The sequence below is a fragment of the Sapajus apella genome, unplaced genomic scaffold (genome assembly GCF_009761245.1).
Source record: "Sapajus apella isolate SASKATOON/1434 unplaced genomic scaffold, GSC_monkey_1.0 scaffold30, whole genome shotgun sequence".
In the NCBI taxonomy this organism is placed as follows: Eukaryota; Metazoa; Chordata; class Mammalia; order Primates; family Cebidae; genus Sapajus; species Sapajus apella.
Window position 1 is genome coordinate 2730176 of NW_022436970.1, and position 24235 is coordinate 2754410.

Here is a 24235-nt window from a genome sequence, read left to right on the forward strand (position 1 = left end):
GCTTATGCCTGTAATCCCAGCACTATGGGAGGCTAAGGTAGGTAGATTGCTTGAGCCCAAGAGTTTGAGACTAGCAGCATGTCAAAACCCCATCTCTACAAAAAATACAAAAATTGATGTGGTAGTGCATGTCTGTATCCTAGCTACTTGGGGGTTGAGATGGGAGGATCACCTGAGCCTGGGAAGGTTGAGGCTGCAGTGAGCTGTGATTATGCCACTGCACTCTAGCCTGGGACAGAGTAAGACCTGTCTCAAAAAAAAAAAAAAAAAGGGAACTATTCCATCACCACAAAGATTTTCTTCATGTTACTCTTTTCTAGTTACATCCACCTGCCTTACCCTAACTATCCCTTAATCAGTTTCTATCTATAATTTTGTCATTACCGGAATGCTATATAAATGGAATCCCATAGGACGTAATCTTTTGAAATTGAGATTTATCCAAATTGTTGAATGAGAGTTTTTGAGATTCAACCAAATTGTTGCATATATCAATAGTTTGTACTTTTAAATTGTTGAGTAGTATTCCATGGTATGTATATATCCAAGTTTATCCATTCACCTGCGTGTCTGGGCTGTTTTAAATTTTTGGCTGTTACAGATAAAGCTGCTGTGAACATTCTTTTACAGTTTTTTTTTTTTTTTTTTTTTGGTGTATGTGTATGGATTTAAATTTTCATTTTTTTCTGGGATAAATGCCCAGGAACGTGGTTGCTGGATGGTATGGTAAATGTATGTTTAGTTTTTGAAGTAACTCCCGAACAGTTTTCTAGAGTGGCCATACCATTTTACATTTCTACCAGCAGTGTATGAGAGATTACATTTCTTTGCATCCTCACCAGAATTTGATATTGTCACTATTTTTTTTTTTTTTTTTGGAGACAGAATCTCACTCTGTCGCCCAGGCTGGAGCCCAGTGGTGCAATCTCGGCTCACTGCAACCTCTGCCTCCCGGATCCAAGCACTTTTCCTGCCTCAGCCTCTGGAGTAGCTGGGACTACAGGCGCATGCTGCCACGCCCGGCTAATGTTTTGTATTTTAGTAGAGATGGGATTTCACCGTGTTGCCCAGGCTGGTCTTATACTCCTGAGCTCAGGCAGTCTGCCTGCCTTGGCGTCCCAAAGTGCCAGGATTACAGCTGTGAGCCACTGTGCCCAGCCACCATTTTTTTAAATTTTTAACTGTTCTGATGTGTAATGACATCTCAGTGTGGTCTTAATTTGCACTTCCCAAATACTAATGATGTTAGCTCTCTGGTAGAGCATTTTCTCTCATCTTTGCCTATTTTCAAAGTTGGCTTAGCTATTGGTGGATTTTTATTCTTTCCTACATATTTTAGAGTTAGTTTGAGTTTCTAAAAACAATACCAGTAGAACTTTGACTCATAGATTTATTTTGAGGAAAATTGATATCTTTATATTAGGACATTTTATCTGAGAACATGGAATGGTCTTTCACTTATGACTTTGAGTAAAATTCTTTTGTAGTTTATAAAAATACTGTGAATGGTATCCTATTTTTTAAGTAAATTAGTACTGATTTAAGAAAATGCGATTGATTTTCATATATTGATAATCTACCTTTGTCTTTTTGTGTTCTACTAGACAGAAATCAAATCCATAGTATAAATCTTGAAGTAATTTTAGTGCTTGTAGGGTGATGCCTGGAACTATGTAGTGCCTTTACTTCTGGGTTTATCTGTTGCATCTCCCTGTGACAGTTTGTTAATTTGTTGGGACTTTTTTTCTTTTTGATATGGATGTTCACTGTTACCCAGGCTGGAGTGCAGTGGTATGATCTCGACTCACTGCAACCTCCAACTCCCAAGTTCAGGTGTTTCTCCTGCCTCAGCCTCCCTAGTAGCTGGGATTACAGAAGCCCGTCAGCATACCCAGCTAATTTTTGTATTTTTACTAGAGCTAGGGTTTCACCATGTTGGACAGGCTGATCTTGAACTCCTAACTTCAAGTGATCTGCCCGCCTAGGCCTCCTAAATTGCTGGGATTACAGGCGTGAGCCACCGCACCTGGCAATTAAATTATGGAGTTAGTGAGGTTTGTAGGTTCTGTTCTCATTTTTGTCCATTTAATTGTTGCACTTCTTAAAGAATTAATAGTCTTACATATTTGCATGCCATTGATCATAGGCAAAATCAAATGAGAGCTATGGATGGCTCCGTGAAATCCTGTCAACAATAAGAGAACACCTGATGTTCTTACTTACAGGTACTATGATAGTAACGTTAACTTACAATTTGAATTCCATCTGTATGGTTCGTTTGTCTTGATCTGTGTTTGATACTTCAGGTGACTTTGCTGAATACAAAAGAACACAAAAAATTTTGTTGGAAGCAGAAATCCTATATCATGACTTCATTCAGAAAGTCCCTATGGTTCCAAGTGAAATTTTTATTTCCTTTCTATTAAGGAATATATATATGATCTTCATGAAGCATTTACTACTTTAAATAAAATTTGATTTTTTTTCTTTTCAAAACATGTTGGTGATGTTTAATGAGATTACAGCGTTCTTTTTTGGGCTTAGGATTACTTGAGTTAGAGCCATAAAATGTTGGAACAATGAATGTTAGGGCATTGGTCAGTTCAGGGGAGGGAAGATTTCTGAAGTGCTAAGGGTTATTCTGCAGGCTCTTTAAAATAGAAAATTTCTGGAAATACATGACTTTGTTCTTTTTTTTAATTAATTAATTTTTTTATAAAGATGGGTTTCACCATGTTCGTCAGGCTGGTTTTGAACTCCTAACCTCAGGTGATCCGCCCGCCTTGGCCTCCAAAGTGCTTGGATTACAGGCGTGAGCTACTACACCCGGCTGACTTTGTTCTTTTTTGTTGTTCTGTTTTGTCTTTGAGATGGAGTCTTGCTCTGTCCCCTAGGCTGCAGTGCAGTGGTGCAGTCTCGGCTCACTGCAACCTCTGCCTCCCCGGTTCAGCAAATCTCCTGCCTCAACCTCCCAAGTAGCTGAGGCTACAGGCGTGCACCACCACACCCAGCTAATTTTTGTATTTTTGTAGAGACAGGGTTTCACCATGTTGGCCTGGCTGGTCTCGAACTCCTGACCTCAAGTGATTTGCCTGCCTTGGCCTCCCAAAGTACTGAAATTAGTCATGAGCTACTGCACTTGGCCTGGAAATACATAACTTTGAAAATGTAGTCTCCCATTCAGCTTAGCAGTTGTAATTTATGACCCTTCAAGCTCACTGGAGAATTTTTTGCACATCATGTTTCTTACTGAATGTTGATGGTTGGTATATGTCAGTGATAGCAGACTGATAGAGTTAGCCAGTTACCTTCTGTTTTCACATTCAAGTTTATTTGGCTATCTTCCATAAGGGTTCTTCTTTTTTCTAAACATTTCAAATAGAAACAAGACAGTATAAACTTCCATCAATTGGAGCAAAAAAGTCACACAAATGGAATATCACTGCACTTACTTTTAAGAAACAGTGTTGTGATTAATTAATAGGCCATAGGGAGTGTAGTAGTGATTGTGTCAGTAATTTGCTTCATAGTGCCTAAGATATGTTTTGCTGTGTATATATCACGATAGAGTAAAAGAGGCAGGAGTGTAGGTAAAAACTGTAGCTGGGTAAAAGCAATAATGTATTAATAACATTTTGATTAAGGAGACTTGCATTAATTCTTGACATTATTATAGAAGAATTAATTGACAAGAAACTCTCCTGTGAAATCCAAAACATATAAAATTGAGATATACTTTAATTTGCAGTTGGGTGCAACTTTACTTAAACCAATGCAAACATATTTCATTCACTAGTTTGTTCATTTATTCAAGTATTTGGATTCCTTCTATGTGGCAGGAATTTTAGGCACTGGGAATACAATAAAGAAGAAACCAAACACAAAGCTTTACCATCATAGAACATATAACAGAAGAGGCAGATGATAAATCAGTAAAACAAATGGTATGTTAAATGATTGTAAGTATTCTGTTTGAGTGGCAGATTTTGCAATTTATGGTGGTCAGGAAAGCCTTCACTAAAAAGGTAATATTTTACAGAGATTTGAAGAGGTGAGGGAGTGTGCCATAAGGAAGCTGGGGTGGGGGACATTGTTCTGAGGTGAGGCCCTGCTTGGTATTTTTGAGCAACACCAATGAATCAGAGCAGATAGAAAAGATTGAGCAGGGAGAGAACAACCACCTCACTCATATAAGATAGGCAGTCATATGTAGAGTTGGCTTTTGCTCTGTGTGAGACAGGTAAGCCATTGGAAGATTTTAAGATGTGATCACAGCATGATTTTTTTTTTTTTTAAATAGTGTTACTGTATATGCTGTGTTGAGACTGAAGGGGAGCAACGAAAGAAACAGGGAGACCGGGTGGAGGGCTGTTGTGTTAACCCTGGTGGAAGATGCTGATTGTGAATGGGGTGGTTCTAGTGAAAGTGTTGAGATGTTGCAGGATTCTGGATATGATTTGAAGGTATAGCCAGCAGTGTTTACTGATGGATTGGGATATGGAATGTGTGAGAGAGTAATAGAGTAATTAAAGATGATTCTAGGATTTTGGTCTGTGTAGCTATAAAACTGGAGTTGCCAGTGACTGAGATGGGAAGACTGCAGGAGGGGCATGATTGAGGAAGGAAGAGCAGGGGCTCACTTTTGGAAATGCCACGTTTGAGAAATTTATTAGCCATCCAAAAGGAGATGCTGAGTAGGAAGCTGGCCATATGAATTTGGATTTCAGAAAAGCTTCCCACACTATAAATTGGGGAATTGTCAGTGTAAACAGGATGAGCATCCCTAATCCAAAATCCAGAACTCTTGAGCATAAACATGATGCTCCACATAAATGCTCACTGGAGCATTTTGGACTTTGGATTTTCAAATTAGCGATGCTCAACCTGTAAGTATAATACAAATATCCCCAAATCTGAAATTTAAAACACTTCTGGTCCAAAGCATTTCAGATAAGGGGTGCTCAACCTGTAGATGGTATTTAAAGCAATGAGGCTTGTTAAGATCATTGAAGGAGGGAGTGTTGCCAGAGAAGTCTAAGGACTAAGTTCTGGGAATGCCAGCATTTAAAGTCAAAAGAGTAAGAAGGGAGGCTAAAGCCAGAAAAGAAGAAGGAAAGTCAGCAAAAGATGAAGACTTTGAGGCCATGTAAAGAAGTATTCCAAGGACAGAATATGAACTATGTCAAATGCTTCTGGTAAGTCAAGTAAGATAAGGATTAGAACTTGATAGAACTTGATAATGGATTTAACAGTGGGGAGGCCGTTGGTGACCTTGCCAAGGGCAGTTTTTGTGACAGGCAGAGCACTTTTCTATAGTCTGTAAGGAGGAGGGTCATGCTATAAATGAGGAGTCTTATTTGAGATGTCACATATTTCCTCAGAGTTGAAAACTGGGAAATGGAGAGCTGGGTTCCTCTCCAGTCAGTGTGACTTTCATACCTTCACAATTGCCCAGCTTATTTTAGTGATTCCAAGACGAATGTGGGAATTCAGCTTCCAATTTGGGGAAGCATGTTTGTTTCTTCTTTTTCTGTTTAATTCAATGAGAAATTTCAGTGCTCAGTTTAGACTTGGGATGGCAATGTAAGGGAAGAAGTTGGAATGATTGGAGATGCAGGTGAGATTAGAGGTGGGTGACAGGAGAAAGTTGAACTTGCTTCTACCAAATGGAATTTATTTCCTTTAAAAAGTAAGGTCTTGGTGGGCATAATGGGCTTTTAGCTTAATCAGTAACTGTTGAAATTGATGTAGGTTGATGATGGATAGAGTATAAGTAGAATAATTCAGTCATTCTAATAGCACCTGCAGAAATTTAAAACATGATTTATATGCCTCAAAAATTTATGAATCACTTGTAAAATGTGATTTATTTTTGACCAGATAGCTCTGCAGTTTTTCCAAATCTGTCTCTCATGCACTGAGGGCTGTTTAGCAATAAGAAATAAGTGTAGTCTCCTGTTGCCATCTGCTCCTTCCACATGTTCCTTTGAAACTGAATACTGGAACTTCCTTTAACCAACTCAGTCCTAAAGTGTCAGGTTCATTGAGAGTACAGTATATTTCTTTACCACTCAAATAAGAAAGTGTAATCTTGTCAGCTGCTTAAGTGTTTGGAAGGTTGTGTCCCTTACAAGCTCTTAAATTTTGGAAACACTCTGTTATAAGGAAGCAGCTGAGTAATTTCTTTAGTGTGTTTTTATGACCTAGCTGTCTCATTGTAGTGTAGTAAACAGAGTCTTCATTATCTGCTTCAGTTTTTTTTTTCCAAATCTTCAGTTAATTGGTGGTAGATGCACAAGCACAAAGAAAATATATCATCTTAATGATCACGTTCTCATCACATCATACTGTGATCTTGACTTGGGTACATTCTTTTGATGAATTATGGAGGAATGTTCTCTGAGAATTTGAATAAACTTTTACAAACTTCTTTCACCGCAGCTGTGGCAAGTACATTTTAGCTGTTTAGGGTTTAGTACTTGCTTCTCATATTCCCCATTGGTAGGTGAGTAGCTACGGCTTATACCAGTTTATGTGTGCCCATTCTCATGAGAGATAATTTGAATTTGTTTTTGTCTGCAAGTCACAGGGGGCCTACCTGGGGACACAGACTGAGAAGATATTGACTATCCTGTGAAAATGCTCTGTTGCTAGGATAGAAATACAGACTTTTGTATTTTAGAGCTAGAAAAACAGTGTGGAGGAATTAACATTGATCTGATACTAGTTTGTATATAATCTTAACTGCATTATAGCTTTTAGAAATCATTTGCGATACCAATATTACATGGATAGTGGGGAACAGGATCGTCTTTTCAGAATATCACCCCATAGGGCATTGATCATTTCAAAAGGAAAAACAAAAACAGTAACAGTGAAAATAATCTGGTAGTCACCACCTGAATCAAATGGTCAAAGGCAGCATTGCAGCTCACAGGAAAATGTGACGTAAGTGAGGTGATGCAGTGTGAAGTGTACATCACCATCTATCGAGTATTCTTGCCAACAATGTTTACTTGAGGCAAACGTTGTTAGATCCAACTTCGTTTATGGTGAAAAACAGGTGATAGAGGAACAAGTTAAATGATACTATACAAAACAATCAGAAAAATCTTCAGATGTGGAATATTCTCCAACAATTGGTTTGGCTTCTTAACATTAGTATTAAAAAAATAAGATGGGATTATTCTAGAACTAAAGAGCCCTAACAGCTTTTTTAGCCTGTTCAGCCTGTCATGCAAAATACCACAAACTGAGTGACTTGAACAACAGAATTTGATTTTCTCACAGTTCTAGAGGCTAGAAGTGTCCCAGATTAAGGTTGGAAAGTTTGTTCTCTGTGAGGGCTCTCTTCCTGGCTTGCAGATGGCTGCCCTCTCACCGTGTTCTCACAGTGGTGGAGAGGGAGAGAGCTCTTATGTCTCTTCCCCTTCTTACAAGGACACCAGCCCTATCACAGTAGCGTCCTGCTGTTATGACCACATTTAACCTTTATCACCTTCTCACAGGCCTTACCTCCAAATGCGCTAGGGGTTAGGGCTTCAACATAGGAATTTTGGGAGGACATATCATTCAGTCCATAACAACAACCAAATGCAGTGCATAAAACTTGAGTATTTTGTTTGCAGGTTTGGGGGGAAAAGTTATAAAAAACATTTTGTAGACTATTGAAGTAATTCGAATATGGACTAGTTTGTAGATGCTATTAGAGAATTATTATGGTGTTGATAATAGTGAGTGTAATAATGGTATTGTGTTTATGAAGGAGAATGCCCTTATTTTTAAGTTCTGTCTTTAAAAGCATTTAGGGTGAATCATCATGATATGTATAAGTTACTTTCAAATGGTTCTACACACACACACAAATACATACACATATATACACACAGACTTCTAAAAAACATATGCATAGCATATATATATATCACATATATACGGCATATATGTAGATATACCACATTGCCAATGGAAATATGACAAGATATTATTTTTTGAGGGATTGTTATACTCTACTTTGAACTTTTGTATATTTGAGATTTTTCATAATAAAAATTTGGGAGGAATCACAAGGCAAAAGGTAATTTCACTTTAAGTTTTTAAAAGGCACATCGAATTTAAAGAAAACAAACTAACGTGAGGTTAACAGGATTACGTCTTTTGAATTTTCCTTAGGGCTCTATAAGCCTTCATGTGTCTAGGTAGGAGAAAGATGAGAAAATAGGAAGAAGATAATTGGGACAGTCTGCTGTACCAGAAAAAAAGAGTGCATTGCAAAAAATCAGCAACTTCACACTAGCAGCTATAGAGCATGTATAAGATAATTGAACTTAGGAAGGATAGGTTATCAACGATCGATTAATGTCAAAGCATCCTCTTTCCTCACTTCTCTTGTAAGGCATTGCTTGTCTCTGCAATATTGGAGAGTTCAGCCCTGGAGTGTCTTTTTAGAAAGATTGTTGACCCCTTCATGTAGTGGGAGATCTTGAGTGTCCTTAAATTAAGTCTTTTTGAGAGCCGAGACTAGAGTACATGAGGCCTTTTATACTAAGGAAATGGAAGCACCAAGTTAAAGACCACGTTTCAAAATGCTAATTGTAATGAGAGAGAGAGAGAGAGATTGTTAAATTTACAAGTAGAGGCCAGGGAAGGTATTTGGCTAAAAATGAAATGTAGACATGTTTGAAGGGCAAAGGCTAACTTATAAAATAGATTGAAATGGTAGATGGTGAAAACATAATTAAGGGAGGAAGATTTTTGCAGTGGTTCAGGAGGAGTTAGATTTTTTTTTTAAAGAGACATTTTTTCCTCAAAAGAGTTAAATTAGAGCCTTATGTGAAACCCTTATTATAGCCCTTGCCACATAGTGAGGGCTTAAGAAAGGCTGGTTGCTGTTCCTCTCTGTTTATTCATTCAATAAATACATACTGACCACTAGTACAAGTCAGTGTTTTAGGTGCAGATACGCAGTTTGCTTGATAATGCTTAGATAACAAAGGTGCTGGATTTATAGATTTTATCCTTGAGAAACAGGCTGTAGTGGAACAGATGAATGAGTGTTATGCATGAAGCATTTGGAAGGTATAGTGAAAATAGGAGTAGCAGGAGTAGGAAATGATGCAGTTTAGGACCGGACACTCACAGTAGAAGGAGCTAACATTTAAAAAGATTATAACCTGAAGATAAATACTTGTTAAACCTAACTGTATTTTGAAAACCCGATGTTGTGTGCATATGTACAACTTTAAAACAAAAGAACTTGGTGTGGCTGGGCATGGTGGCTGATGCCTGTAATTCTAGCCCTTTGGGAGGCCGAGGCAGGTGGATCACCTGAGGTCAGGAGTTCAAGACTAGCCTGGCCAACATGGCGAAACGCCGTCTCTACTAAAAATATAAAAATTATCTGGGCCTGGTTGTGGGTGGCCTGTAGTCCCAGCTACTCAGGAGGCTGAGGCAGGAGAATTCCTTGAACCTGGGAGGCAGAGGTTGCAGTGGGCCGAGATTGCACCACTGCACTCTAGCCTGGGTGACAAGTAAAGCACCATCTCAAAAAATAGACAACAAAAAAAGAAATTGGTATATCTAGGCCACTTTCTTCCTTTATTTAACTGTATTATAATGGAAAATACAATGGTAATGCAAAAACAACAACAACAACAAACCAGGAATTTATGTTGAGAATTAGGACTTCTACTCAGCCCAGTCTCCTCCTCCTATTCTTCCTCTTAAAAGGCAGTCATTATTATTGTTTTTTGTTTGTTCGCTGTCATTCCAGAATTATTCAAAGTGTGTGTGTGTGTGTGTGTGTGTGTGTGTGTGTGTGTGTGTACCCACTATGTTTTGGTGTTTGTTTTATATCTCATACTGCAGTGTTCCATTGTAAAGCTTTATCATAATGTATTAACTAATCCCTGATTTGTGGATATCGAAGTTCTTTCCAGGTACCCTTTAAAAATTATAGAAATTTGCAAACATATAAAAATAGAACAGTATAATGAATACTTTTGCACCAAAAAGAGCTTCGATATTGACTTTCACAGTTTGAGTTCCCTGGCGAGCAGACTTTGAGATGGAGACTCAGGCTTATTAGGGAGTGCTCTTAGGATCAATACCTAGGGAAAGCAAATAGCTTTGGCCCCATGTTAACGTTGAGTGGTGATGGATCTCAAAGGAGTCTCAATTGACCCTGGTGGAAGTTCTGAAGATGGGATGACCCTTCAGAGATATCTTGAATTGTGAGGGGGTCTGGCCTTTATATTTCCATATTGATCCATCACTAGATGTGGGCTGTCCCATGGGAAGGGTACAAGAGCTTGGACAAGACATCTCTCTTGGGCTGAGGCAGTGCTTAGTGGTGCTGACAATCTGGACCTGTCTGCCAGGAGCTCTCTCAGCCGTTGGGTCCTTCTTTCCTGAAGGAAGATTTGGGCACATAGCATCCATCATATTTAGGATACTATTCCATCTTCCTTCCTTCCAGCACCTCTTAGCCCATATTTTCTTCCCTCTCCCAAGAGCCACTGATCACAGACATCCCGTGATTTTATCTGTGAACACTGTAGTTCCATTTATCTTTTAATGCGTACTATATTTTGGCAAAATCTTGATTAACCAGAATGCCTGGATAATGAAGCTTTCTGATAAATGGAATTTTGTGGTAAATGAAGACAATATAGGATAGTGAAAAGTGTTTCATTGGACCCAGGAGATCTGTGTTTGCCTCTGACTCTGAGATCAATTTGCTGTGTGATCTTGAGAGAGTTGCTAACAGACCTAAATATCCACCCAAATAAAACATCCCCAGGATGGTAACAAGCTATATTTCTCTCCATTCGAGACTGGAAAGCCAAGCTATTTTTTTCCCCAAATATAAAAGCCTTTCTTTTTTAAATGCTCAAATATAAAAAATAAAAGCAAAACAGCAGGAGACAGAGTGTTATTTCGTAAACTTTTGAAATGGCTTGGTGTGGCAAAGGCTCATTGCCTTTTTACCATTCATGTGGGACAATTTTTGTTGAGGTCTCCAGTATCATTTTATGAAAATACTTCCTGAGTTACAATTTCTTAAAGGCCAGTTTATTTCTCTTTTCCTCTTTAGCGTCATTGCTCTTGCTTTCCTTCCACCATCTCATTGTGCTTCCCTCCTACCTCTTTCTTTACCACCCAGTTTGGGAAATAATAGTCTTCTTGTCTGTGGCCTTACATATTTTACCAATCCGCCCATGATTTATTTTTTTTCCTCTGTACAGTCTCCTATTTTTCTTTCAGTACTCTAATATTAGCTAAGCTTCTTATCACTGAATATCCAGGCTCATTGCAGTGGCATCATATTTGGTTTCTCTGTCTGCAGTTGTTTCTCTGTGTTAATTCAACCTTCATACTATCTCAAAAAGTTTGAGCATATTGGTTCTCTGTGTAGATATCTGCCTATTGGACCTTAAGTCTCTTTACAATGTGGCCTAACTGAAGATCAGTGTGGAACCTTGTATTTTCTCTCATCCCCAATCCTAGAGTTAATAAATTATGGTTAAGCATAGAATACTTTACCTTACATGTTGGAATCTAAATTTATTGATACTTCCCTGGGCATCGGTATTGTAATAATGCCCATCCTTTACTTAGAAAGCTTTCAGTATTTAAAACTGCCTTTTTCTTTTCTTTTATCCTCCAACTACCTCTGCGTGAAACTTGTATCAGAATCCCTGTTGCATCCTGAACACCTTGGTGTGTTGAATACCAAGTCCTATCTGTTATATCTTTAAAGTAGCTCTCATATCAGTATTGTTATTAGTGCTATTCTCACCACGAATACCCTTCATTATATATTTATTAAAGATGTCCTATGTGGCAGATACTGTGCTAAGCATCATTTGGTAGTGAGTACACAGAGTGTGCATCTTGTAACCAGGGAGACTGAAAGAGTAGTAGTGGAGACAGCCGTGAACAGAGATCCCCAGAAATAAGTAATGAGAGATCGTGATAGATTTAGGCACCACCGTTTCTCTCCTGCAGAGCTTCAATAGCCTCGTTGGTCTTCAGCTCCTCAGTTTTATCCCTCTCTATTATAGCACAGCTAGAGTGATCTTTCCGAAAAGCAGTGTCAGATTTAAAACACTGTACCTACTTCCCTTTGCTGTCAAATTAAAGTCCAAACTCTTTAAAATGTCTTACCAAGAAGCCCTTTATGATCTGATGTATGTTGGCTGTTGGTTGTTTTCTAACCATTCTGTCTTTTTACTCTAAATGTCAGCCCTAGTGTTTACTGTTCAGAAAGAATTGAGATGATGTTTCTGGCTCTTTGAACATGTGATTACCTGAGCCTATTGTAGTTAATTCCTTCTCATTCTATTCATCATTTCTTCTAGGAATCCTTCCTAGACCCATTAAAGTCTAGGTTAGGGAATCCATCTTTTGTGTTTCCATGTGTCTTGAGACTTGTCTCATGCTCTGTGGTAATTGTTTACATGTATGTAAGCCCCACTGGATAGCTGAATTGTGTCATTTTATTTATTGTCATTTATTTATACCTACCATAGTATAGGCATGAACTAGAAACCTGAGAAATGCTGCTCTAAAATGTATACTATTATTAGGAGATTGAAAGTTAATTTGAAAGCCATTTTAGTTTTGGGATGGAAGTTGGTAGTAGTATTTCCAATAAAGTAATACAGAACTAAATTGCTATATTTGCATTGTACAATTGTACAATTTGAATTGTGTTTGACAAGCATAGACAGTAATACTTTTATATTGTGGCAGAAAGTCAATGAAAGGTATTAACCTGTTGGAAAGTCCAACCTTATTAAATATTAAGTGCTGGAAGAAACCTGTAGATATGCAAGCAGAATGTGAAGAAGCAGCAGAATCTGTGTGTGTGTATGTGTTTTATTTTTAAATAATATTTACTGAGCATCTGCCATGTGCTAGGTATTGTACTATTGCATTACATATAGTACATATGGACTCTTGATCTTTATGACATCTTTCTGAGAGGAAGAGAAAATTATTATCCATCTTTTACAGATGTGGAAACTGAGACCTAGAGGGATAACTTTGTCAAGATCACATGGAGGGGTAAGAATTTGAATATAGGTCTTCTGATTGTAGGCCCACCATTCTTTCAGTTATTATTTTTGTTGCTCTTGTTGACTGGAGCACAGTATTTTAAATTATTTCTATACAGAGTTGAGAAGTAGGTGAAATTAGAGGAAATAAAGCAATACCTGAAATTAATCAAAAGAGATAACCAAAATTTTATCTCTTAAGAACCCTGGTTCCTTATTTGATTTGTTGACTTAAAATGATTCAATATTAATTTTAATAACTTGAGAAAACTAAGCCTCAGAAATAAGATTATATCATCAAAGACTGCATAATTAGTGGTAAGATGAGAAGTAGAATCTAGAACTGCTGATATTTGTTGACTCTAGAGGTTTATCTTTTAAACATTTTTATTGAATAAGCAGTCTAAATGTAATTTTAAGCTAGATTTTTGACACAAACGTCAATGAAAACTCAATGTTCCTAGTATTATTTTGTTTTTAGAAGCATCTAGTCTAAGAACATATCTATTTGTAAGATCATGTTGAAACTTGAAAGATAGCATGTGCCCTCAATGTATTAGTTGCAAAATATGAATATATTTTATATATATAATATTTTGGAGAATTAGGTAATTTTATTTGAGAGTTTCTATTAAAGTTAATTTCATAACAGATTATTCTAGTCATTCATTCAATCACTTTTGCTTTTGGCATTTCCCATAAAAATAGGATTTTTTAAAAAATCCCAATAAATCCTGCCCTGTGACTTGCTTACTTCCACTTCGTATAAAGTTTTTTGGAACATATTTAACTTTTTCGCTACAATAGGAGATAATGTTGGGAACGTTAAGCATGGATTATTAACTCATACATAGACTGGTTGAATGCTGATGGCTGAAAAACTGCATGCTCTGGATTTACATTGCCCATTTTTTTTTCCCTTAAAAAAATTTCTTGTGTTGGCAGTTTAGTGTATCTTGGCTCATCCGTTCTTCATTTCAAAGAAATTTGAACTTAGATTCCTGTGATCTACCTAATGAAATGTCTAGGTTCTGACTAATTTGCCCATTTTTTTGTTTTGATCCGTTGCTTAGAGCTAGGTTTATGTGGTTGCCAATTTGGTTGTAGTCCTTCCTAGAAGTATTTGATTGTCATATACTATTCTATCATAAGCCATGTTATCCTCTATTTCACATTATTTTATTAGTGATTCTGGTGGCTTTTCTAAAGTTTCATTTTTGTTAGATTTTTAAGGCATTAGAAAAAAAATGTTTTGGGGCATTTAGTACCCTATATTCCGTAGTCCTGAATCTGTTTGCATTCTGTTTAAGCCAGGCCGTACGTACTGAATACAAGTTGCCAAGTAGCTTAGAGAAATGGTGTTCTTTCCAGATCTCACCATGTTGTATTCAGTGCTTAGCACTTATTTACCTGAGAGAAATCTTCTTTGGTGATATAATTTATTTTTAAATTTAATTTAATTTAATTAATTTTTTTGAGACAGAGTCTTACTCTGTCACCTAGGCTGGAGTGCAGTGGCATGATCTTGCCTTACTGCAACCTCCGCCTTGCAGGTTCGAGTGATTCTCCTGCCTCAGCCTCCCGAGTAGCTGGGACTCCAGGTGAGTGCCACCACACCTGGCTAGTTTTTGTATTTTTTGTAGAGACAGGGTTTCACCATGTTGGCCAGGATGGTCTCAATCTCTTGACCTCGTGATCTGCCTAACTCGGTATCCCAAAGTGCTAGGAGTACAGGCGTGAGCCATTGTGCCCGGCCAGTGATGTGAACTCCTTCCAGATTCTCTTTTTTTTGAGAAAGTCATAGTTGGATATATGATTAAGCCAGGAACATGCTATTCCAAATTGATTAAAATTGGTTATGTGCTTAACTTTCTTTTCTTTTTCTTTCTTTCTTTTTTTTTTTTTTTTTTTTTTTGAGACAGGGTCTCACTCTGTCACCTAGGCTGGAATGCAGTGGCACAATCTTGGCACACTGTAGCCTCCACCTCCTGGGCTCAGATGATTCTCCCACTTCAGTCTCCCAAGTAACTGGGACTACAGGAGTGCAGCACGGTGCCTGGCTAATTTTTGTATTTTTTGTAGAGATGGCTGGTCTTGAACCCCTGAGCTCAAGCAATCTGCCTATCTCTACCTCCCCTCCTGCTTGGATTACAGGCATACACCACCAAACCCAGCCTAGTTTTATTTTTGAATTTCAGTTAGGAATATGGAAATAATTGTTAGTGTCATGGTAATTTATGAAGCTGTCATAACATAAATAGGGTTTTACTAATAAGAAGTGGACTTCTGATTTTTTCTTTAAATGTATACTCTTGTAGCAAAAAAGATAAAGTTTTTGGGGAAGCAAACTGTTGAAAACTATTGCTTCTAACAAAAAATAAAAGATGTAATATAAATTGTTTTTAGTAAGCATTCCAGTGTCATTCAGTTTTTTACTTGCCTCAGTTTATAATTTGTTTCTTTTTTTTTTTTTTTGAGACGGGGTCACAGCAACCTCTGCCTCCTGGGTTCAAGGGATTCTCCTGCTTCAGCCTCCTGAGTAGCTGGGATTTTAGGCATACACCACCATGCCCATCTAATTTTTGTATTTTTACTAGAGATGGGGTTTCACCCTGTTGGCCAGGCTGGTCTTGAACTCTTGAACTCAAGTGATCTGCCAACCTTGGCCTCCCAAATTTTGGGCCACTGTACCTGGCCATTGCCTCATTTTATCTTAAATGATTATACCTTTTGATTGGCCATCTGTCAGGCTATAGGTGACCGCTAGTGTCTAATGATATCTAGCACGGTCCTCTCTTCTATGCAGCTTTCTTTGACTATTCCAGTCTCTTTTTTTTAACTTCTCTGAACTCCTGTTTTCCAGGTCTTTAAGCACAGTTTTTAATCCCTAAATACTGTTTTGCCAATTAGATTTTAATTTTGTCGTATTAAGAAATACCTTTTTATATTTGTGCCCACCTGCAAGAGGTGTACTCCAGTATGTTCTGATTAATTGATTAGCATCTCAAATTTAAATCCCTCAACCGGAAACTACATTTTTTTTTTTCCTGTAGTGGAGAAATAAGTTTACAAAGACATACTTTTCTTCCCTCAAGTTTCAGAGTTTACAACAAAAGACTCATGACCTTCAGGCATAACAGGTTTGCAGTAAATTTGGTTGAATGAGTTTCTCACTGAACAAACTTTTAAAAATGTTTATCACAATGTGAAACAGGACTGAGTTTTTTCTTGGGCATTGGTATGTATTACTGGTTTGGAGACCTCCTGTGTCATCAGTAGCCTAGCAGTGTGAGAAAGACCGCAGGTTCCGAAGTCAGGTTTCCTGGGTTCTGATCTGGGCTCTGTCTCTTGTCACTTTGTGCCTCAGTATCTTTGTCTATGAAAAAGGCATGACAATAGAGTTTTTCTCCAGATTTGTTATAAGGATTAATTGAGTTTATATATGGACTTATATTTAAATACACGCATACAATGTTCAGAAGAATTTCCGGGACTTAGAAAGTTCTTCATAATTATTGTCTAGTCATAGTGGTACAGTAGAGTCGGTGTGTACCAGACTTTCTGAGAACAGTTTGGCCTGTCTTTTTTAATGGAGGCATGCAACTTGGGATCTGAAGGTCCGATTTGTATTTGAGTTTTATGACTTGCTAGTTCTGTGTTCTAGAGCAGGTAATGTTTATGCCTCAGTTTCTAGTCTGCCAACCTCAAAAGGCTGTTTTGAGAATCAAAATGAAATAGCGTACATTATTATAAACTGTGAAGTCCTAGATGAATATGCGGTACTGAAGTCACTGGCCTTTCATGAAATTTTAAAACTGTGAATGCCTAAAGACCTGTTTATTATTGTCATGTTATTCCTTTCTTTCCACAGGTGTTGATTGTGTATTATTTTGTAAGCATCTGAATCTAGAGTAGTTATGATAAACTAGTTATTTTTTTGAAAATAATATTTAAGTAGCTGCAATTTACTCCCAGGACTGTATGATTATTTTCAAATTGTTGGTTTTATAACAAAAATGTGTAACATGTTTTCGAGAGAAATAGTTTTATGTCTGACAATTTTTGTAACATTTTCAGGTTTGAAAACATAATGGCAGGAAACAGCCTTGTTCTGCCCATTGTTCTTTGGGGTCGAAAAGCACCCACACATTGCATCTCTGCAGTACTTTTAACAGATGATGGGGCCACAGTCGTAACAGGATGCCACGATGGACAAATATGTCTCTGGGATCTTTCAGTAGAAATGGAAGTGAGTATTTAAAATGCCTATTGCATATTTTAGATATAAAAATCTGCTCATTAGAAGATAACATAGTCCCTGAATGATGCTTTTGGGTCCACAGATTTTCTAAAAAATGTATTTTGACTAAAACTAATAGTATACAGATTCATTATTTACTGAGGGTAATTAAAATAAAATAAAAAGTAAATCAGAGTTTATTTCTGAGGGCTTTCGGCCATTTTCAAGTGTAATATCTACCTTAAGTGACTTACTGTTTGTTACATTTAAGATTTTTCAAAAGATTATGACCCATACTAAAGGAGGTTTTCCAAAAAGGCTGTAGAAAATTTAAAACACTTAAACCTTCTATGGTAAATGCTTTGAAGAAGATAAAACTTTTAAAAAAGTATAAGTTTTGTTGTATTGATTTTTGAAATGACTGTGCCTTTATTATCATTCCTTAATGTTATGGAGTGCTCAGTGTGCTCTGCTTCCAGGCCTTTCAGTGGACACAGCTGGGAAAATAGGAGATGGGGACACACACACACACACACACACACACACACACTCACACTCACACTGATACCTTTAATTCCAACATAACACCATAGCGTTTATCCTACTTTTCTCCTTTCCATATTTGTAACTCCCTTGTCTGACAACTCTGATTTTTTTGTAAAGGGGAACAGAGAAAATGGAGTGGTAGCTGGTATGAAAGGTGAGGTCAAGAAAGGTGATTTTTAAAATTACTTTTTTTTTGGAAAACAACCTTATTGAGATATAATTCACATACTACACAGTTAATCTATTTCAAACGTACGTTTTGATGTTTCTTGGTATGTTCATAAAGTTGTTCAGCCATTACGAAGGTGAATTTTAGAACATTTTCATCACCTCCAAAACAAACCCAGTACTCTTTAACATGTCTCCTGGGCCAGGCATGGTGACTCACACCTGTAATCCCAGCACTTTGGGCGGCTAATGTGGATAGATTGCCTGAGTCCAGGAGTTTGACACCAGCCTGGGTAACATGGCAACACCCCATTTCTAGTGAAAATACAAAAACTAGCTGGGTGTGGTGGCGCATGCCTGTAGTCCCAGCTACTCCAGAGGCTGAGGTGGAAAAATCACCCGAACCCAGGAAGCCGAGGCTACTCACACCACTGCACTCCAGCCTGTGCAATGGGAGTGAAACGCTGTTTCCAAAAAAAAAAAAATCACTCCCAATACTCATTCCACCTTGGCCACCACTAATCTACTTTCTGTCACTAACATCCTGCTTATTCTGGACATTTAATATGAATGGAATCATATAAATATATATTTTTTAGAACTTGTTTTTATCATGTAGCATAATGTTTTCAAGGTTCGCCTATGTTGTAGCATGTGTCAATACTTCGTTTCTTTTTATGGCCAAATGATTTTTGATTTTGTAAGTATACCACACTTTGTTCATTTGACAGTGGACAAACATTTGGGTTGTTTCTATTTTTGGCCTCTATGAGTAATGCTGTTATGAATATTACACATTTGTGTATGAGTTTTTGTGTGGACACATGTTTTCAGTGCACCTAGGTATATACCTGAGCATGGAATTGCTGGATCATATGGTAGGTAACTCTACGTTTAACTAAGGAACTGCCAGACTGTTTCCAAAGTTACTGCATCATTTTGCATTCCCATCAGCAGTGCATGAGGGTTCCAGGTTTTTCACATCCTTGTCAATCAATAGCTGTTATCTTTTTGATTCTAGCCCTAATTGTGTGTGTGAAGTGGTATCTCACTGTGGTTTTGGTTTGAATTTACCTGAGGGCTAATGATGTCAAGCTTCTCTTCATGTTCTCATTGGCCATTTGTATATCTTCTCTGGCAAACTGTTTGTTCAGAATCTTTGCCCGTTAAAAATATTTTTAACTTAAAATTTTATTTTTGCTCATTTTAAAATTGGGTTATTTTTCTTTTTATTATTGAATAGGAAAAATTACTCATATATTCTAAATCCAAATTCCTTAACAGATAGAAGATTTACAGTTATTCTCTCCCATTTTATGGGTTGTTTTTTCACTTTCTTGATTGTGCCCTTCGAAGCACAAAATAATTTAAGTTTGATAAAGTTGAATTATCTCTTTTTCCTTTGTTTCCTTATGTTTTTGTTGTCATATCTAAGAAACCATTGCTAAATCTAAGGTCATGAAGATTTATCCCTGTGTTTTTTTTTCCTATGAGCTTTATATAATAGTTTTACCTCTTACATTTAGGTCTTCTATACATATTAGGTAATTTTTCTGTGGTGTGAGAGAAGGGTTTGACTTCATTCTTTTGCATGTGACTATCAAGTTATCCTAGCACTATCTGTCAGAATGACTACTTGTTCTCCATTGAATGTTATTGGTTCTCTTATGAAAAATCACTTGACCATAAATGCCATGGGTTTATATCTGGACTCTCAATTTTATTTTATGGTTCTATATATCTGTTCTTATCCATATCCTCTATATGTCTGCACTCACTGTCCTAAAAACTGTTGTTTTATGTACCCACTATCTTAATTACTGTTGTTTTATATTAAGTTTTGAAGTCCAGATATGTGAGTCCTCCAGTATTGCTCTTCTTTTTCAAGATTGTTTTGGTGGGATCCTTTGAATTTCCATATGGATTTTAGAATCAGCTTGTCAGTTTCTGCAAAGAAGCCAGTTGAGATTTTAATAGGGAGTATGTTGACTTAGTAGATCAATTTGGAGACTATCACTATTTTAACAGTATCAAGTTTTCTGACCCATGAATATTGAATGCCTTTCCATGTATTTAGATCTTTAGTTTTTTTCAGTGATATTTTGTAGTTTTCAGAGTATAAGGTTTGTATTACTTTTATAAAATTTATGTCTAAGGATTTCAGTTTTTTGAATCTATTAGGTATGGAATTGTTCAATTTATTTTATTTTCAGATTTTTCTTTTTTTTCAAGTTTAATTTTGTTTATTTCAAAACAATATGTACACAATAAATATGTATTAGGTTGGTGCAAAAGTAATTGTGGTTTTTTTTTTTTAATCCATGTAATTTTTTTAAATTGCATTTTAGGTTTTGGGGTACATGTGAAGAACATGCAAGATTGTGGCATAGGTACACACATGGCAGTGTGATTTGCTGCCTTTCTCCCTATCACCTATATCTGGCATTTCTCCCCATGCTATCTCTCCCCAACTCCACACCCCCTGCGGTCCCGCCCCTATTTCCCCCCAACAGACCCCAGTGTGTGATGCTCCCCTCCCTGTGTCCATGTATTCTCATTGTTCAACACCCACCTATGAGTGAGAACATGCGGTGTTTGATTTTCTGTTCTTGTGTCAGTTTGCTGAGAATGATGGTTTCCAGGTTCATCCATATCCCTACAAAGGACACAAACTCATCATTTTGACGGCTGCATAATATTCCATGGTGTATATGTGCCACATTTTCCCTGTCCAGTCTGTCATTGATGGGCATTTGGGTTGGTTCCAGGTCTTTGCTATTGTAAACAGTGATGCGATGAACATTCGTGTGCATGTGTCCTTATAGTAGAACGATTTATAATCCTTTGGATATATACCCAGTAATGGGATTGCTGGGTCAAATGGAATTTCTATTTCTAGGTCCTTGAGGAATGGCCACACTGTCTTCTACAATGGTTGAACTAATTTACAGTGCCACCAACAGTGTGAAAGTGTTCCTATTTCTCCACATCTTCTCCAGCATCTGTTGTCTCCAGATTTTTTAATGATCGCCATTCTAACTGGTGTGAGATGGTATCTTAATGTAGTTTTGATTCGCATTTCTCTGATGACCAGTGATGATGAGCATTTTTTCATATGTTTGTTGGCCTCATGTATGTCTTCTTTTGTAAAGTATCTGTTCATATCCTTTGCCCACTTTTGAATGAGCTTGTTTTTTTCCTATAAATCTGTTTTAGTTCTTTGTATATTCTGGATATCAGCCCTTTGCCAGATGGGTAGATTGCAAAAATTTTTCCCATTCTGTTGGTTGCCGATTCACTCTAATGACTGTTTCTTTTGCTTGCAGAAGCTGTGGAGTTTGATTAGGTCCCATTTGTCTATTCTGGCTTCTGTTGCCAATGCTTTTGGTGTTTTGGTCATGAAGTCCTTGCCTACGCCTATGTCCTGAATGGTTTTGCCTAGATTTTCTTCTAGGGTTTTTATGGTGTTAGGTCTTATGTTTAAGTCTTTAATCCATCTGGAGTTAATTTTAGTGTAAGGTGTCAGGAAGGGGTCCAATTTCTGCTTTCTGCACGTGGTTAGCCAGTTTTCCCAACACCGTTTATTAAACAGGGACTCCTTTCTCCATTGCTTGTTTTTGTCAGGTTTGTCAAAGATCTGATGGTTGTAGATGTGTTGTGTTGCTTCCGAGGCCTATGTTCTGTTCCATTGGGCTATATCTCTGTTTTGGTACCAGTACCATTCTGTTTTGATTACTGTAGCCTTGTAGTATAGTTTGAAGTCTGGTAGTGTAATGCCTCCTGCTTTGTTATTTTTGCTTAGAATTGTCTTATCTATGCTGGCTTTCTTTTGGTTCCATATGAAGTTTAAGATGGTTTTTTCCAGTTCTGTGAAGAAGGTCATTGGTAGCTTGATGGGGCTAGTGTTGAATCTGTAAGTTACTTTGGGTAGTATGGCCATTTTCACGATATTGATTCTTCCTAACCATGAACATGGAATGTTTCTCCATCTGTTTGTGTCCTCTCTTATTTCGTTGAGCAGTAGCTTGTAGTTCTCCTTGAAGAGGTCCTTTACGTTCCTTGTTAGTTGTATTCCTAGGTATTTTATTCTCTTTGTAGCAATTGTGAATGGCAGTTCGTTCTTTATTTGGCTCTCTTTAAGTCTGTTATTAGTGTATAGAATGCTTGTGATTTTTGCACATTGATTTTGTATCCTGAGACTTTGCTGAAGTTGCTTATCAGTTTAAGGAGATTTTGGGCTGAGATGATGGGGTCTTCTAGATATACAATCATGTCGTCTGCAAATAGAGACAATTTGACTTCCTCCTTTCCTATTTGAATATCCTTTATTTCTTTTTCTTGCCTGATTGCTCTGGCTAGAACTTCTAGTACTATATTGAATAGGAGTGGTGAGAGAGGGCATCCTTGTCTAGTGCCAGATACTGAATGGGCAAAAACTGGAAGCACTCTTCCAGTTTTTGCCCATTCAGTATGATATTGACTGTTGGTTTGTCGTAAATAGCTTTTATTATTTTGAGATATGTTCCGTCAATACCTAGTTTATAGAGGGTTTTTAGCCTAAAGTGCTGTTGAAGTTTGTCAAAGGTCTTCTCTGCATCAATTGAGATAATCATGTGATTTTAGTCTTTGGTTCTGTTTATGTGGTGAATTACGTTTATAGACTTGCATATGTTGAACCAGCCTTGCTTCCCTGGGATGAAGCCTACTTGATTGTGATGGATAAGCTTTGTGATGTGCTGTTGCAATCAGTTTGCCAGTGTTTTATTGAAGATTGTTGCATCTATGTTCGTCATGGATATTGGCCTGAAGTTTTGTTTTCTTGCTGAGTCTCTGCCGGATTTTGGTATCAGGATGATGTTGGTCTCATAAAATGATTTGGGGAGGATTCCCTCTTTTTGTATTGTTTGGAATACTTTCAGAAGGGATGGTACCAGCTCCTCTTTGTATGTCTGGTAGAATTCAGCTATGAACCCATCTTGACCTGGGCTTTTTTTGGGTGGTAGGCTCTTAATTGCTGCCTCAACTTCAGCCCTTGTTACTGGTCTATTCAGGGTTTTGACTTCTTCCTGGTTTAGGCTTGGGAGGATGCAAGTGTCCAGCAATTTATCCATTTCTTCCAGGTTTACTAGTTTATGTGCATGGAGTTGTTTGTAATAATCTCTGATGATGGTTTGCATTTCTGTGGAATCTGTGGTGATTGATATCCCCTTTATCATTTTTTATTGCATCTATTTGATTCTTCTCTCTTTTCTTTTTTATTAATCTGGCTAGTGGTCTGTCTATTTTGTTGATCTTTTCGAAAAACCAGCTCCTGGATTTATTTATTTTTTTGAAGGGTTTTTTGTGTCTCTATCTCCTTCAGTTCTGCTCGGATCCTAGTTATTTCTAGTCTTCTGCTAGGGTTTGAGTTTTTTTTGATTTTGCTCTTCTCACTCTTTCAATTTTGATGATAGGGTATCGATTTTAGATCTTTCCTTGCTTCTCATGGGGGCATTTATTGCTATACATTTTCCTCTAGACACTGCTTTAAATGTGTCCCAGAGATTCTGGTATGTTGGTTTCAAAGAACATCTTTATTTCTGCCTTCATTTCATTGTTTATCCAGTCAACATTCAAGAGCCAGTTGTTCAGTTTCCATGAAGCTGTGCGATTCCGAGTTAGTTTTTCAATTCTGAGTTCTAACTTGATTGCAGTGTGGTTTGAGAGACTGTTATGATTTCCGTTCTTTTGCATTTGCTCTTGAGTGATTTTCTTCCACTTATGTGGTCAATTTTAGAGTAGGTGTGATGTGGTGCTGAGAAGAATGTATATTCTGTGGATTTGGGGTGGAGAGTTCTGTAAATGTCTATTAGGTTTGCTTGGTCCAGGTCTGAGTTCAAGTCCTGGATATCCTTGTTAATTTTCTGTCTGGTTGATCTGTCTAATATTGACAATGTGGTGTTAAAGTCTCCCACTATTATTGTGTGGGAGTCTAAGTCTCTTTGTAAGTCATTAAAAACTCACCTTATGTATCTGGGTGCTCCTGTACTGGGTGCGTATATGTGTAGGATCGTTAGCTCTTCTTGTTGCATTGATCCTTTTACCACTGTGTAATGTCCTTCTTTGTCTCTTTTGATCTTTGTCGGTTTAAAGTCTATTTTATCAGAGACGAGAATTGCAACTCCTGCTTTTTATTGCTCTCCATTTGCTTGGTAAACCTTCCTCTATCCCTTTATTTTGA

The 24235-nt window shown here is 37.4% G+C and overlaps 1 protein-coding gene across 4 annotated transcripts in view; it reads left to right on the forward strand.

Moving 5' to 3' along the window:
* WDR7 (WD repeat domain 7) overlaps nt 1-24235 on the forward strand; it is a 391158-nt gene that overhangs the window by 18388 nt on the left and 348535 nt on the right. For 3 of the 4 annotated variants that reach the window (XM_032293871.1, XM_032293870.1, XM_032293872.1), the window contains exon 2: nt 17139-17310. In XM_032293871.1, coding sequence (XP_032149762.1) covers nt 17152-17310 — 159 coding nt within the window. In that variant the 5' untranslated portion in view covers nt 17139-17151. Of the gene's footprint in view, nt 1-13020; nt 13072-17138; nt 17311-24235 lie in introns of all 4 variants that reach the window. The other variant, XM_032293869.1, reaches the window with a different exon arrangement.